Source organism: Ursus arctos, unplaced genomic scaffold (genome assembly GCF_023065955.2).
Source record: "Ursus arctos isolate Adak ecotype North America unplaced genomic scaffold, UrsArc2.0 scaffold_3, whole genome shotgun sequence".
Taxonomy (NCBI): domain Eukaryota; kingdom Metazoa; phylum Chordata; class Mammalia; order Carnivora; family Ursidae; genus Ursus; species Ursus arctos.
Window position 1 is genome coordinate 13542883 of NW_026622985.1, and position 15030 is coordinate 13557912.

A 15030-nucleotide genomic window follows, 5' to 3' on the forward strand; every position below is an offset into this window, starting at 1 on the left:
ACTGGGATAAAAAAAGCATAAAATGGTTTCTTTTGGGGAAGGAGGTGATGATACAATAGTAGTCGAGAAGCTCTGGTTTGGAAGAGAGCTGGCCACTTGGTACAGAAAGGCACGGGGAGAGAAGGCTGAGGGTCATGGCAGCCTTATCCACGTGGACGGTGGAGGTTCCAAACCAAGGGTGGAAACCAGAGACTTTCCTTGTGACGATATGGCTTTTAGGATGGTGCTTTTCTTCCTTTGGCAGGACTAGGAGTCACCTGATGGGGCCCAGGACATGCATTTTGAACAAGTACCCCGTGTGATTCTGACACAGAAAAGTTGCTGTACCACCTGTGTAAGAGAGTGATGAGCCAAAAAGGTGCTGCGAAGGGGGACCCCTGGGCCGGCACCCCATCCTTTACTCTTCCCTGACCCCAACTCCACCATTTATGGCAAGAGGCGAACGCCTGGGTGTCAGAGGGCTGGGGTTGCCAGTGTAGTCTGGAGTCAGAGGGAGAGTTTTTCTCTGAGCAAAGCTAAGTAGCCGTGTGGGAAGTAAACACGTTGCGCTGTATTAGCTCCCTCTCTAGATCCTCAGGAATCAAGCGAGTTACGCAGCATGTGAGGCGCGGGTCTTAGATCTCGAAGAAGACTGTGCTCTGTGGATGTAAATCCGTCCTATCTTACTTCTTCCCTTCCCCTGCTGCCTTCCAGGCTTCTGTCTCCTCCCTGCTTCCCCGAGACTAGCAGCTCCGTCTGTGTGTAGATTGCCAGATCACTGGCAATAACCAGAGTGGGACAGAAAGCTGTGGGCTCTTACTCCCTGCACTGAGCCGATTCTCACAGCTTTCACTCCAAAGCTCAGAGAGCTGGGCACCCGCCCCCCTGAGGCCAGGGTCTTCCATGGGGCTCCAGACACTCATCACTCCTTCTTCCTCTTCTCACGCATTTCCCCTCTTGTCTTTTTCCTTGTTCTACTTAGAGAGCTGACGAGATAGGGATTCTTGTGAAATTTAAACAGGTCGGTGATCTGTTGGGTAAAGGCCCAGGGAAGGGAACTCGGTATCTCCTTCTTTGCAGCGTTTGTTAATTGCTGGAAATGAGTTGCCTGGGTTTCTTTATATTATTGTTCTTACCCCCAAAATCGGGTGGTAAAATGTCTTCCTGCAGTTTTCTCCATGAGTTCCAAGACGACAGGGGCCCCCCTTCCCATGCAAAGAAGGGGCCCACCCATGGACAAAAATCGGTTTCACCCTGATTATAACATGTGGGACTTGTTTTCACACTTCGGGAGAACTCATGAGGTGGTGTCTGTAAGGTGTTTTTTGAATTAATAACAACAACAAAAAAAATCAATGCTTTTTTTTTTTTTTTTAATCCTAAAGTTTCGGTCTTAAACTCTTGAGGATTTTCCCTCCACTGTTGCAACAACACCCCTTCCTTAAGGGGTATACGCTGTTCTATCTGAGAAGGGATATACGCTTTTCCATCTCTATCTGAGATGGGCACTTCTTCCCTGGGCTGTGACTTCAGCTCTCAGGCTGGCTCAGAGGTTGACATTCCGTCCTGGGATAGCTCAGTCTGGCCTTCCATCATCCAGTCTCCTGGCTCGGGGAGGTTGGGTTAATGTCAAGCATGAATCTGAGACCGGCTTGATGGGGACCTCACAGGGATCTCTCAGATTCGCTACCAGGTCAGTTCAGCACTAGGGCAACCCGGTCAGGGATTTCTCTGCATCGAGGAAGAAGTGACACCTTTTAGAGAAGTTTGCTCCAGATTAAGTGAGCCCAGTATATTAAGTACAGGGTCAGGAAGCAACAGCGACGATTGCCAGGGTCGGCCGCAAGTCTGACCCCTGCTACAGGAGACAGAAGATCAACCTGTATAGAGATTAACTGGCTCAGAGTTTTAGAATCAACTGGCATTGAAGACTGGCAGGATTTCGTAGGTAGGATGTTTCCCAAATCAAACCTGGAATGCAAGGGCCGAAAAGTAAAAAAAAAAAAATTTATGGGAACTAAATGCAAATCAGGTGAAAACAAACCTGTTCTGCAGAATCTGGGTCCATACTGAACGGAGCGCTGAGGAAGGACCGGCACAGATGTTTTGTTTAATTTTTTAAATTTAGCTCCTTCCACCAGTTAACGTAGACACCTGTATAAGGGGTTGCTAACTGGGTCGAACCGTCACCATCCATCAACATCATCTTTCTAAACCTCTGCTTGTGGGATTTTTCTATGAAAAATATGCAACTTTAAAGAAGCTGCCAAGTACGAATTAACGGTCTTCTGTAAACACCTATCTGCCTTCTTACGCTATTCTTGCAGCAAATAATGGGCATATTTACCAAATATTTCTAAGAAATAAGAAACCACTTGAGAACGTGCAATGTAATTTGGGAGAACAGTTTCCTTGCAATGTGGTGACTTCATTGTGGAAAATGGTGTGAACTGTGATCATGGGAATCAGGGGTGCCGTGAGCGATCACCATGCATCTTTATGTTCACTTTATGGTTTGTTTTTTCTGGTAATAGCCAGAGGTCCTTTGCTGTCTAAAAAAATCAACTTTATAGGCCAGGGGTTTAAAGAGTGTGTACTGAAAAACAAAACCAAACCAAACTCAGCAAAGAATAAAAAAACAAAACAAAACCTGAAATCTACCTGTTTTTAAACAGTACTGTGTAATCTTGAGCCAGTTTGAGACATTTATCAAGTCACTTGTTTGACTCTGTTAGACTTTCCAAAAGCCCTGCTTATAGAAACTATATTTCCTCTGATGACTGTGGAGACTGAGCAAGGTGTGACACAGAGCAAGCTGTGTGGGTGCGCGAACAGGTACCTACAGTGGGTGTTCTGAGGAGTAAGGAGTCTGCTTGTTTGGTTATGCGGAGCTCAGATGTGGTGCTCTTTGCCTGGAGTGGGGGAGATTTCGGGGTGACTTTTGACTCCATTTTATCTAGAACAATGGCAAGTTGCACAGTGCTATGATGACGGTCTTTGACCATGACGTGGGAGGGTTCATTGACCAAGGTCTTGGCCACAGGTTCAAGTCCAATTTGACCTGGTTCTTCCTATGGCCTTGGTTTCTTGGAGGGATTTGTTGATTAACCATCTAACTCAATTCAAGAATTATTGATTCTAGCAAGTCCTTCTGTTCTGTCTCAACCTCTAAAACCAAGTTAACTATCGACTGTAGTGCCATAGTCCCTGTTCATGTGTTGATCATAGCATTCATTTCCCTTTATTGTACTTGTGTTTCTTTGTTACCAGTTCATGACCTCCCCCAGGGCGAGGAGCCCATCTTGCTTATTTCTGCTTTCTTAAGTTCTATTCCTGTGCTTGGCATATACAGGGCACTGTGTTTTTATTTTTAAGTTGACAGTCTCTGACAAAAACCACCTTTTTACTCCCCTGTAATTTAACCTGTATCACAACTACATCTGAAGTATGGGGTTGGGTCTCCCCACATTATCCTATCTGCCCATTTGGTGAAGTTTCATCTCAGACAAAAATAATTTTAAATGGATATTTCATGCTTGAATATAATTTCAAAATATGAACAATGTCTAGTTTTTCTCTTTATATTAGCTCAGGGAAAAGCCTGTGCTTTAATTGTAAGGCATGGGTCCTGGTTTTTAAAGAATTATTTGAAGATATTTAGGTGATTTGATATATATTGTCATTCAAATTTCACTGGATAACATTTAGGTGTAAGCATCCTATTTTTTAAGGCAGCTGTGCTGTGTAGTGTGTGTACGACCCATGGAATCAGACTCTTTGAGTTATCACCCTGGCCCTGCCACCCATCAGATTTGTCACACAGAGTGTCACCGTCTCTCAACCTAGACGGGACGTGGTCCCTCTGACAGAAGATGGCCAAAATGGGTTGTACTTTCAGGATCTATCTGATGTCAGTTTCAAGATCTGCAAACGAGGATTTCTATGACCTCATTGTATTAAAATGAGCACAGTATTGAAAGTGCTTTGAAAACCCTACTTTACAAATCCAGTCTCAAACAGAGATTTGTGGGGGAAGTGCTCCGTGCTTCACTCATTGTGTAGTTGGGTTTTGAGACAGAAGGAAATCAATTAAACAACATGCTCAAAATCTGTAGCAATTTTAAGCCCAGGAATGGATTTGTGTAAAGTCTGACCCCCATGGTACCGCTAGAGCCTCTCCTCTATCTGCCAGAGAAGGCTCCTCATTCAGGCTCTGCATATGGGTTTGGAGTTTCCTGCCTCAAGGGCATATGATAAAGGAGTCTCTGTCCCCATTCTTTATATTTCATATCAGAATATGTAATATGATTCACTCATTATACACCCAGAACTTAGATGCCCCATTGGCCACTGTGCAATTGAAAGTCCATCTGTCCCATTAAGTAGCCCTGTGACTGGTTTCCAAAAAAGGCTAATCCTTTCCTGCCCAGTTTGAGACAAGTGACTAGAGAGAACCCGGTATCCTCCATCTATCTGTCTCTGTGTTCAGCCACTCATTCATCTCCAACATGGGCCGGGTGTTTACATTGTGTAAAATACTGCATTTGTGGGGTGATTTGTACTTTATTTCATATATAACTTATTTCTTCTCTCTAAGATGTTTGATCTCAGTTCCTTTTCTTTCAGGACCAAAGCTTAACAGCCTATCCTAAATTTATGACCTTGCTGCTATTTACAACTAGAGTATTTTGTGGAAACTTAGGCAGAATATCAAATTGGAATGACATTGAAATCTTTTCTGACACCCCTATGAGGAGTGTCTTTATTGGGCAAAATCTGGCTATAATTAAATTAACTTTATTTATGATTTTATTCCAGTAAAACTAGAGTTTCTGGCCCAAACAAGAGGGGCTGTATATCTAAACAACCTATAATAACTGGCTGATGGCAAACTCCATACGTACCCTGAAACTCTGGTGTTGACCCATCTTTGGGATCAGCTTCCAGACTAGTTGAGATACTTGGGTATCTTTTTTTCTTCCCATAATTCCTCATTTTCTTCTTCATTCCATATCCTTCTTGCCTGAATTATCCATATTATTGAACATATATGCATGTATGCACACACATATATATTCTTTTTTGGGGGGGTTGCTTGCGTGGGGAGGGCATGGCAACCCTCCATTTTGCTTTGCATTACAGATGATGTGTGAGGATCCCCACTGTTCCCATTATAACAAGTTATTCACGACACTTGATCAAACACAGATACTCAGAGGTGTCCTTATTTTATGGCACAGATGGCTATGCAGTGCCAAAGCCCTTTAAACATGTAATTACTGGATTTTCGGTTCCTGGAAAATTATAATCGAAGGGTGCATTCTGCGGTTTTATTTATGGGTAAAAATGGCACCGAAGCTGAATGACTAACCTGAAATCAGACCACCGTACCTTTCATCCTCACACATTTCGATTTGCATGTGATACATATGCTGTCTTCACATGGGGCCACGTGCCATTTCTAAAAATTATATCTATATGTGACCCACTCAGGGAAGCGGACCTGCAGGCTTATTTGATTTTATGAATGGTGGCTCGGAGATTTCCCATCCTGTTCCAGCCCACGCAGCCTCCCCACCAGCCACTGGAGACGGCTCATTGTGCACACACACCCACCCGCCCACGGGCACGCTCTCTTTCATTGCCTCTGACACCTACAAATAGAACGGCAGGGGACTTCAAACACACTGAAAAGCAGCTTGACCTGCTGGCTGAGTGCCCATTGTTGGTTATTTCAGTCCTGAGCTCCGTGGCTCATGGCCTGTGAGCTGATCAGCTTCTCCCTTCTGAAGCCGCAGGGCTGACTCAGCGAGGCAGAAAGCACTTGAGATCGAGACCGGCCCCTGCGAGCACTCATCGAGGGGGTGTGCTCGGGGGGCCTGCTTCCCTAAAAAACCATCTGGCCCTGGGCAGAGACCTTATGCCGGTATTGGCCTAGAAGGGAGAGGAAATTCCTCTTTGATGTTTAAAGAGAGAAAGAAGGACAGAGCGTTGGCGGGGAGAGAGAAAGGGAGGAGGAGGAGGAGGAGGAGAAGAGAGAGAGAGAGAACGGAAGGCATTGCAGACAGGCAACAAGAAGGCCACCGTGATTTAACCGAGCCAGAAAGGATACTTACTGCTGACTAACTGGCCCACGCTCAAAGCTGAAGAAGAGGAGGATGAGGAGGAAGAAGAGGAAGCCTGCCGGACGGGGCTTTGAGACATGGATGCTTGGCTGTGAGCCAGGTGCAGAAGGCTGCTTTGGGAGGCTGCTTGACCCACTGACGTCTGGGAGGGTTGGTGGAGCTACATGGGAGGGGGATGTAAAAAATACACACATGAGTGAGAAATCGGGGGAGGGAAAATGCCAGGGGATAGAAGTTTCATCTGGGGTTGAAGCATTGTGTTTCCAAGAACATTCTACTTCTCAGGCACAGCGCAAACTCTACACAACTGGCAGGATTTATTTATTTATTTATTTTTTATTTTTTGGTATATAATATGTTGCTGCTTGCCTGACAGGCATTTTATTAGTAATCCTAAATATATTTTAATTTCCTCCTTGGCTTCCCGGAGCACCCAATTTTCTACCTTTCTCGACCACAGCGTGCGACTGGACTCTTTTCTGCCTGTTGACACAATTACAGCGCACTTGACAGGCTTCTCCAGTATGTATAGAGAAAATACAGTGCTGGCAATCAACTCGGAGTGTGGGACTCAAGCTTACAGGTGTGGCTGCGCCCAACCGTTTTGTCTTCTGTAACTGGTATTTTTAGGAAAGTTCCCATTGAGGCTGAGTATGAATTGAGTTTGGGAACTTTCTGTCCCTGTCCTGATCAAAGAGGCTGGCTGGCTTACTGTAAAGTTGGGAAGAACTTTCTCTGATGTCCTCTAGGAAACGGAGAGAGAAGTTGGGGCAGCCAGGAGGAACATATTTGTAGCTTTCAGTTGTCGATTTCTTGTAACATTTGTAGCTTTCAGTTGTCGATTTCTTACTCCGATCCACCCTGTGTTAAGGACTTTGATGCCCTTGCTCATTTAATTCTTATATCAGCCTGTGAAGTGGGTGTTATTTTGACCTCTCTTTTGCAGACAAAGAAGCAGAAGCTCTGAGAGGTTAAAGGGTTTTGTGGGTTCATCCAGTAGGTGTGGGGAAGCTGGTGTCTGGACACACGAAGTCTGACCCTGAGGCTTGAGCTCTTAATCACCATGCCAAAAGCAAGAATTAACCTAATTTTCAAAATTCAGTGTTCCTCGGGAAAGGCAGTCTTTATGTCCATTTATTCCTGACTCCTTTAGAGGTTCTCAAAGGCCGGTTGTTCCGGGTGGTGAGAGAAGCCCAGCTCAGGAGAGGAAGGTTGGAGGAAAGGGAAGGGTTTGCAAATACCAGGTCCCCTTGGAGGCCCAGGAGGGATCCTTCTCCATCTGTGCGCTGGCGCCCCACCCCTTCTGCCCAGGAAGCTGACACAGAGGGTGAGCTCAAGGCCCCGGATGAGCGCACGATCAGCTCCAGCCATTGTGACCTTTGTGATTGGAGAGAGCCCTCCTAGGTTTACAAACTGCTTTCGTGGCCATCTTCACACTGACGCAGGTGGAGCAGAGTTTTTATAAAAGGAAGTCAGCCCGGGAGTAGAATCAGGTCAGGCCTTGAACTTTGACGGGAGTGCCGACCAAAGTTCAGGGCCTGATCTGATCTTTGACACCTTCTCAGGATCTGACAGCCAGCCTGGGACGTGTTAATGTCACATTTGTCCCTGCTTTCCCTGTGCGTGTGTGTGTTTGTGTGTGTGCTCATTTTTTCCTTCACTTTACCGAGAGATCATTTATACATACTAAGATATACCCATTCAAGCATGCAGTTCGATGAGTTTTGTCAAATAGATACATCTGTGAAACACCATCATAATGAAGACATAGAACCTTCCTTCCCATCATTCTGTAAAGTTCCCTCATCCCCTTCGCAATCAATTTCCCCCCAAGGCCCAGCCCCAGACAAGCACAATGGACTTTCTGTCACAATGGACTCGTTTGGCATGATTCTAAAAATGGAATCGTACAGTACGTACTCTTCTCTTCTCTGGCTTTTTTTGCTTGGATACAGTTTTTAAGATTCATTTTGTTGCATGTGTCAGCAGTATCATCCCTTTTTATTGCTGAGTAGTTATATAGTATCTATTTGTAGTGTGTAACCCTCTCTTTATATAGATATCCATGCCACAGGTGGCTTATCCATTCATCTGTTGATGGACATTTGGGTTATTTCCAGTCTGGGGCTATTATGAATAGAATGGTCATAAACACTTAATGTACAAGGGTTTGTGTATACTTGTGTTTTCATTTCTCTTCTGTAAATACCTGGGAGTGGAATTGCGGGATTCCTGCATCCTACTATAAACGCATGTTGAACTTTTTAAAGAAACTACCAGACTGATTTCCAATGTGGTTGTAGCATTTCGTATTCCCACAAGAAATGTATGAAAGTTCCAGCTGCTCTCCATCCTTACCAATGCCTGGGATTTGTCAGTCTTTTAAATTCCCTAATGTGTTTTTAACCATCAATTAACATTTTACCTGCAAACAACTGTTAGTAAGATGCTACTTTGGAAATGCATAAGGAGCTATTTCTCCTCTGGTCCCTCATGGCAATGCTTTTGCTCCCCGGGTTCACATGACAGCCCTAGGCAGCAGATATACCTAGCATGATTCTGAGGAGTAAATGACTGACCCAAGATCACGTGGTCTGGAGCACATTAGAGTCTGGGCTCTCATTCATAGCTCAGGGCTCCTTCTGGGATGCCATTTTGTCCCCCTTCAGAATTGCTTGAAGTTACCTTTCAAGTGAACGTCCTTATTGTTACTGAACTGTGCCAAGAGCAGGCTATATTGTGAATAAAAGATGGTGATAATTGACATAGAACCCAAATTAATATGCATCAAGCATCTGCCCCAAAGTAATTAGCCAATCTGCCAAGCACATAATCAACAATTGAATCCAGTAAATTTTATTCTGTAGGGACACATATTAAAGATTAAATCTATTTTTAATTTGCTTAATAAAAGGTGATGGATATTTGCATGTCAGTCTACCCCTTCTAACTTATTGGGTTGTCCTTCTAAATATTGTTACTTGACACAGGTTTTCACAGTTTTGAGTCACTGAATCATGAGATAGCCTTCCATTTTACCATTCCATCAATATTTTATTGGCCCTGGGTGTGGTAAAGTACCATCAAGGAACTGGGTAAGACAATAATCAATTAAAAATTTTCTTCCTCAGATTCAACTCAGTAGAGAAACAAATTAATGGGCTGCAGTCTCACTACAGACTCAAAAAGCAAACGAAGGCTTATGCATTAAGCTATGCAGGAGAAGAAATTCAAGAGGAAAATCAAATAGTTCTTTTAAGAGCTTGTTCTGTATCCATGCAGAGAATGAGATCACTCTAAGATATCTAAGAATCTAAGACCCATTTCTTCCAAAGGAAATAAGTATTTTTTTTCTTTTTAGGACATTGGGGTTCTGCTTTCCCTCCAGAGTTTAACCAGACAATATGGAAAAACCAAGAAAAATTTTGAAAAGTTCTTACTAGTCAAGATTTGGAATTATATAAGCAGTAGCAGGCTTACTGGGGCCCATATGTCTCATTCCAATGTAGGGAATGTATGAACACGTATCTGTTAATTCTAGAATCACTTGTAAGTCCAGATGGAAGAGGCTTTTGTACATATCGAAATGAGCCCAGAGATCGACCTTCTTTATAACTTCTTCCCTCAGAAAAAGAGGGTGTTAGAGTAACACTTCTGTTACTTCCCATCCCTAACACTGTAATTCTTTCAGGTAAATGACAAAAAAAAGTAGCCTTATCTGTGACATTCTTAGTTTAATGATTTTGATGCATTAATCTGTAGAAATATTATGTTAAAAATATATGCCTCAAATAAAAAAAGAGAAACCAGAGATTTAAGCTATTCCATGAAACAGCTCTGGGTTTCAATATAAAAATTTCGAAGACTTTAAATAAACAGCATTAGAAAAATGTTAATTAGATTTAATTATGTTGTTTTTCAGACCCTGACTTAAATCTGAAAATCATGTATGACTTGTCCTGCATAATTACTGGCAAAAGGAATAGGTGTGTAAATGCCTCAAACATAACTGGCCATAAAAAGTGGAATCGTTCACCAAGAGGAAGTGCAGGGAGTTAGGGAATCGGCAGTAGCCTGAAAGAAAGGGTTCTTTCCTTTTCCTTCCTGGAGAGAAAGGGGATCTTAGAAGCTTCTATGAAGACAGATGTTTTATTACATCGCCTTGATCTTGAGAGGCCAACTATATGGATATCATTTATGGGATGCTTCCCACGTGTTTTTACGTATACTTTAAAATCTCGGTATTAGCCCTCTTGCTTGGGTATTGGTGTTGCCCTTACAGAAGAGGAAACAGACTTAAAAAGACCAGATGGCTTACCCGGGGTCACACAGCTGGTATAACTGAGCTTTGAGTCCAGAGAGCCGGCGCTCCTTCCAGCAGGCACCCTGCTGCCCCACTCCTGTCTACACTGGAGACGGGTATGAGTCAGGGAGACAGCAGGAAGCTCTAGCTGGGTGGTGCGCGAACAAACGAGATGTGTTCAGATTGGTCACGGTGAGCCACATGCTCGAGTTGATCAGCGTGGATCACGGTCTATCATTTTGAACATAGCTCATCTGTTTGGCTAAATAGGACAATGTAAGTAATTTTGTAGTTTAGGATTATTTTCTACAGGTCCTGAAGTATTTAAAATGTCATATTTCTTAGGAAAACATGGTAGTCGGAGGCAGCCAGAGCCTGAGGATTGTGGTGTCGTCTGGGACACGTCTCAGATGGAGTTGCCTATAGATTTTCTTTTGATTAATATAGCGAGTCCCAGTTATTGGTAGTACCCCAAATTTACTTTTCTAAGTATCCTGTTTATATGATCATATTTTCTATTTATTCTCTATAGTCCCACTGCACTGCCCAAAGGAGCTGGAATCTATTGCCGTCTAAGTTCCGGGAATCACTGTCTTGCCTGTTATTGAGCTGTAAGTCAGATGTAAATAGGCTGTGTTATGGGCTGAAATGTGTCCCACCCCAAAATCATATGATAAAGTCCTAACCTCCAGTATCTCAGGATGGGACTATAGTTGAAGATTGGGTCGTCAAAGAGGTAATGAAGTTAAAATGAGGTCCTTAGGGCAGGGCTTCATCCTGTATGACTGGTGTCCTTTGAAGAAGAGATTAGGACCCAGACTGGTAGAGAGGAGAGACCACGTGACGACACAGGAAGGAGGTGACCACCTGCAAACCCAGAAGAGGGGCCTCAGGGAAAGGTGTCCCTGTCCAACAGTGATCTTGGACTTCTAGCTTCCAGAACTATGAGACAATAGACTTCACCCTGTCTGTGGCACACTCTTACGGTAGCCCAAGCTGACTCCTACAGGCTGAGAGCACAGAGCCAACAAAAAAAAGGAGAGGGAAGGGGCAGTTCATGTTAGCCTGGGGCTTAGCATTACCCAGGGAAGGAGGGAGGAAAGTCCATCTTGTCCAGAAAATGACAAACAGGGAAGGACAGGATTCGGGGTCCGAAAAGCTTCTCCTTCCCGTTGCCTTTCAGAGGCTGGCTTCTTTGGTTTGTTTGTGTTGGCTCGAATTGCTGGGCGTTTAATATATTCAACAAAAGTAAATTCAAGTACAAGCACGCTTTATCGACATTCTCGATTTTCTATGCCCTGGCTCCCTGGATAGCTTCCATATGTAACACAGTATATCCTTAATAATGTTTTAGTTTCTGGAATGAAGCATCTTCCAATTGAATCCACAATTGCTATAAAAATAAGTCGAGGTGACAAGTGTCTTGGAAAATGGAATAAAATGCAGAATGTGCTAGACAAGTTGGAAAAATGAATGCGTGTAAACAGTAGAATTCAAATGGACGCAAATATAGAGAGATTAATTTGGGGAAGGGAAAACTCTCCAATTATGCCAAGGCAAAATGGAGGAGGTCTGGCCTTTTACAAGTATGTCAGGGAGCCATAATGAACCGCAGGCTAAATCCCCAGGTGGTGCAATGAGAACGTGAATATAACCCCAAGAGTTCTAGCAGGAGCAAGAGCATGCAGGAGGACATCGTGATTCCCCCTCCCTGCACTGGCTGGCATTTTTCTGAGCACCTACTTGTACCTTATCATAGCTAGAAGAGAGATTAAGTCAGTGGGTCTCAAGATTTAGCATTTGTCAGAATCACCTGGAAGGGCTGTTAAAACACAGATCATATCCCCCACCCTTGCCTGGAGGGTGTGATGCAGCAGGTCTGGGATGCGGCTCAAGAATTTGCATTTCTAACAAGTTCCCAGGTGATGCTGATGGTTGAGGGACCACACAAGGTTTTTGAAGGAGCTTCTCTTTGAAAAAGGGTAAAGGAAGAGGATTTATTACGTCCGGACAAGAGAAGCCGCAGCCCGGATTTAATAAGAACCTCCAAGAATAAGGAGGGCATAATGACTGCGTGAGTGTTACTGAGCTGCTCATTCTGCTGTGGGTAGATCAGGAGCCCAGGTCTTAGATTTGCTAGGATTTAGCAAATGAAGATGAATGGAGCAGGGGAAAGCAGAGATGAGGGAGCGTGTAGGGAAGCTCTGAGAAGGAGGGATCCTGGACAGAGGGACGGTGGCCAGAGTTTGCCAGACAGAGAAGGTGTGAAAGGCACTGCAGGCCAGGACACTGTTGGCCGGGCTTGGCAGGGAGTGACAAGGGGAGACCAGAGGGCAAGATGCCCGGTTGTGCGGCTGGAAGGTCAAAGGGCTGTTTTCCGTTGGAGTTGCCGATACAGGTTGCATTCATCTAGGAAAACTCCTATGCTCTTTCAGGGCGGAAATGCGTCATTTATGCCTCATCGTGGGTGCCGTTCCCAAAAAGATCGGGAACCACTATTACAGGCAGGCAGGGGCTTGGGAAGGACAGTTGACTTTCAAAAACAGGTAAGGGAGTACATTTCGTATTTATTTGAAAAACAAATGAATGGATTTGGATAATCAGATGGCATTTTGGGGAGCCAATTTAAATGAACTGCCTTCCTTTGGTTTCCTATTAACGCCACGATTACTTTTTGAAGAGACATTGCATGCTTTCATAGACAGCAAGGCTCCGAGTACTATAGCCATGGCCTTTAATTTTTGAAAAATTTCAATGCTTTGATTTTACAAATTGCAACATTTTTCCTTCCAAATGTCTCTACCCTCCTAATGATGCTACAAACTCTCGCTAACTTTTGTTGAAATTTAGTCAAAGGGAGAATAAATATACACAAAATTGATGTCTGTGCTGCTTATGGAGAAGTCATTAATTCGCGGTCACAGGGTTGTAAGGGCAAACCAGGGGGTCCGGGGCCCTCTTACTTTGGTGGGGAGTTCCCCATAACCCACGGTAGCTGCAGCGTCCCATGGAGGGAACAAAAGGTTACTTTCAAACTCCACCAAATGTTTTTGTATTAAGTAGCTTTTTTTTTTCCTGCACAGAAAGATACTTTTATCTTTCTCTGTTTCTTCTTTTTTAAATCTAGTCTTTTTCTGACTTTTATTCTCTTGCTTTGCTCACCAAGAATCCCTGATGTGATCGTGTGAAGGCTATATCCAGGGCCATCCAGTCTTGGTATATATTTTAAAAATATATTGCTTGCGTTCCAGATGATAACTTTGCAGGTTCTCAATCTTTTATCATTGGAATAAATCATCATCAAGAGTTGTTGAAGGTCCACTCCTAGATTTTCTTCAGGTTCTTTTAATTAATGGTAGGCGGATGTAAAAATGAAATTAAAGATGTAATGATTTTATTAAATTAAAACAGATCACCCCAGGTCGTCTGGTCCGAGGGCTCTATACTTCACTCCATGAAAGTGAACTCCCTTTCGAGTGTGAGTTAGGGAACTTTCTGCTCCTGTAATTTATGATGTATTTTACTGTTGGAACTATGCTCTTGTGAGATCAGGCATTTGTCATAAATCACATGAAAAAATAAATTGAGAAACTTCTCTACTGTATGATAGAAATCCTTTATTTTTTAGTGGTTGTCTGTATTATATTTCTTCAATGTAAAGGGTAATATTTAAAGAAAAAAATTGAAGACGACTGTCCTTATACCACCAGCTCTGAGCTTTTTGCTTTTGGACTCTTGGGCATTTTATGATCTGTTATCCTCAGGATCCCAGCTTTTATATCCAGGACTCAGACTCGCACATCTCCTGTCAATTCACCCAACTTGTTAACTTTACTGTATGCTCCAAGGTGTTTCAAGGTGTTTCAGAGCTGATGCCAAGAAAGAGCAATCGTCGTTCGTTTCTTTCCACCGTTTCCTGATCTTTCTGATTGGTTCCTTCGATCTTTCTGGGTCTAGAACAGACCACGGGCACATGCCTGGAACAAGAAGGACAGGCCCGGGGGTGCCTGCTGTGACTTGGAAATTCGGGAAGGTTCGCATGCCACTCGTCTCCAGCTGTGCTCACGTGTTCTCTCAGCATGCACGTACACGAAAGGGGCTTGGTGCACACCCTGTCGAGGACAGTCCTGCCCTCTGGGATGTGGCTCATAACTGACACGAAGTGGATTGGCAAGGCACACCCCCAAGGGGCTGGCTGTTTCTTACCAGTCGCTTGGTCTCCAATTCTCCAGTGAAGAAGAAGGTCGTGGCGGTTAGACCAGCAGAGGGCCAGGTATTCCCGCAGTGATAATGAAGTTTGCTCCAGGGACCAACAGGTGCGGTGTGAGAATGTTCCTGAGGTGTGTCTGTGCTCGTGAGACGGGCTGTGGAAATGGATCGTTGATGGCTACTTTGGGCGAAGAGTGGAGGAATGGCACCATATCTGCCTCTTTTTTCCCATTGCTTGGTTAGTTCCTTCTCCTGGATTAAAACCATCCTTCCTCAAACCTAGAGCTGTGATTTTATGTAACTGGAATCGTGTCTCACCTACACGCCTTCCTCTGAAATCCAAGGTGAGACTGAGAGCTACTTTGTATTAAATGTTGATGATTTCTAATTAATTCATCACCTTTGTGGCAATTT

At 43.9% G+C, this 15030-nt stretch overlaps 1 protein-coding gene across 1 annotated transcript in view; it reads right to left on the bottom strand.

The window, feature by feature from the left end:
* Window positions 1–15030, bottom strand: part of POU6F2 (POU class 6 homeobox 2) — a 453583-nt gene that overhangs the window by 6604 nt on the left and 431949 nt on the right. Inside the window, exon 8 of the mRNA XM_026502925.4 lies at window positions 6096–6264. Coding sequence (XP_026358710.4) covers window positions 6096–6264 — 169 coding nt within the window. The remainder of the gene's footprint in view (window positions 1–6095; window positions 6265–15030) is intronic.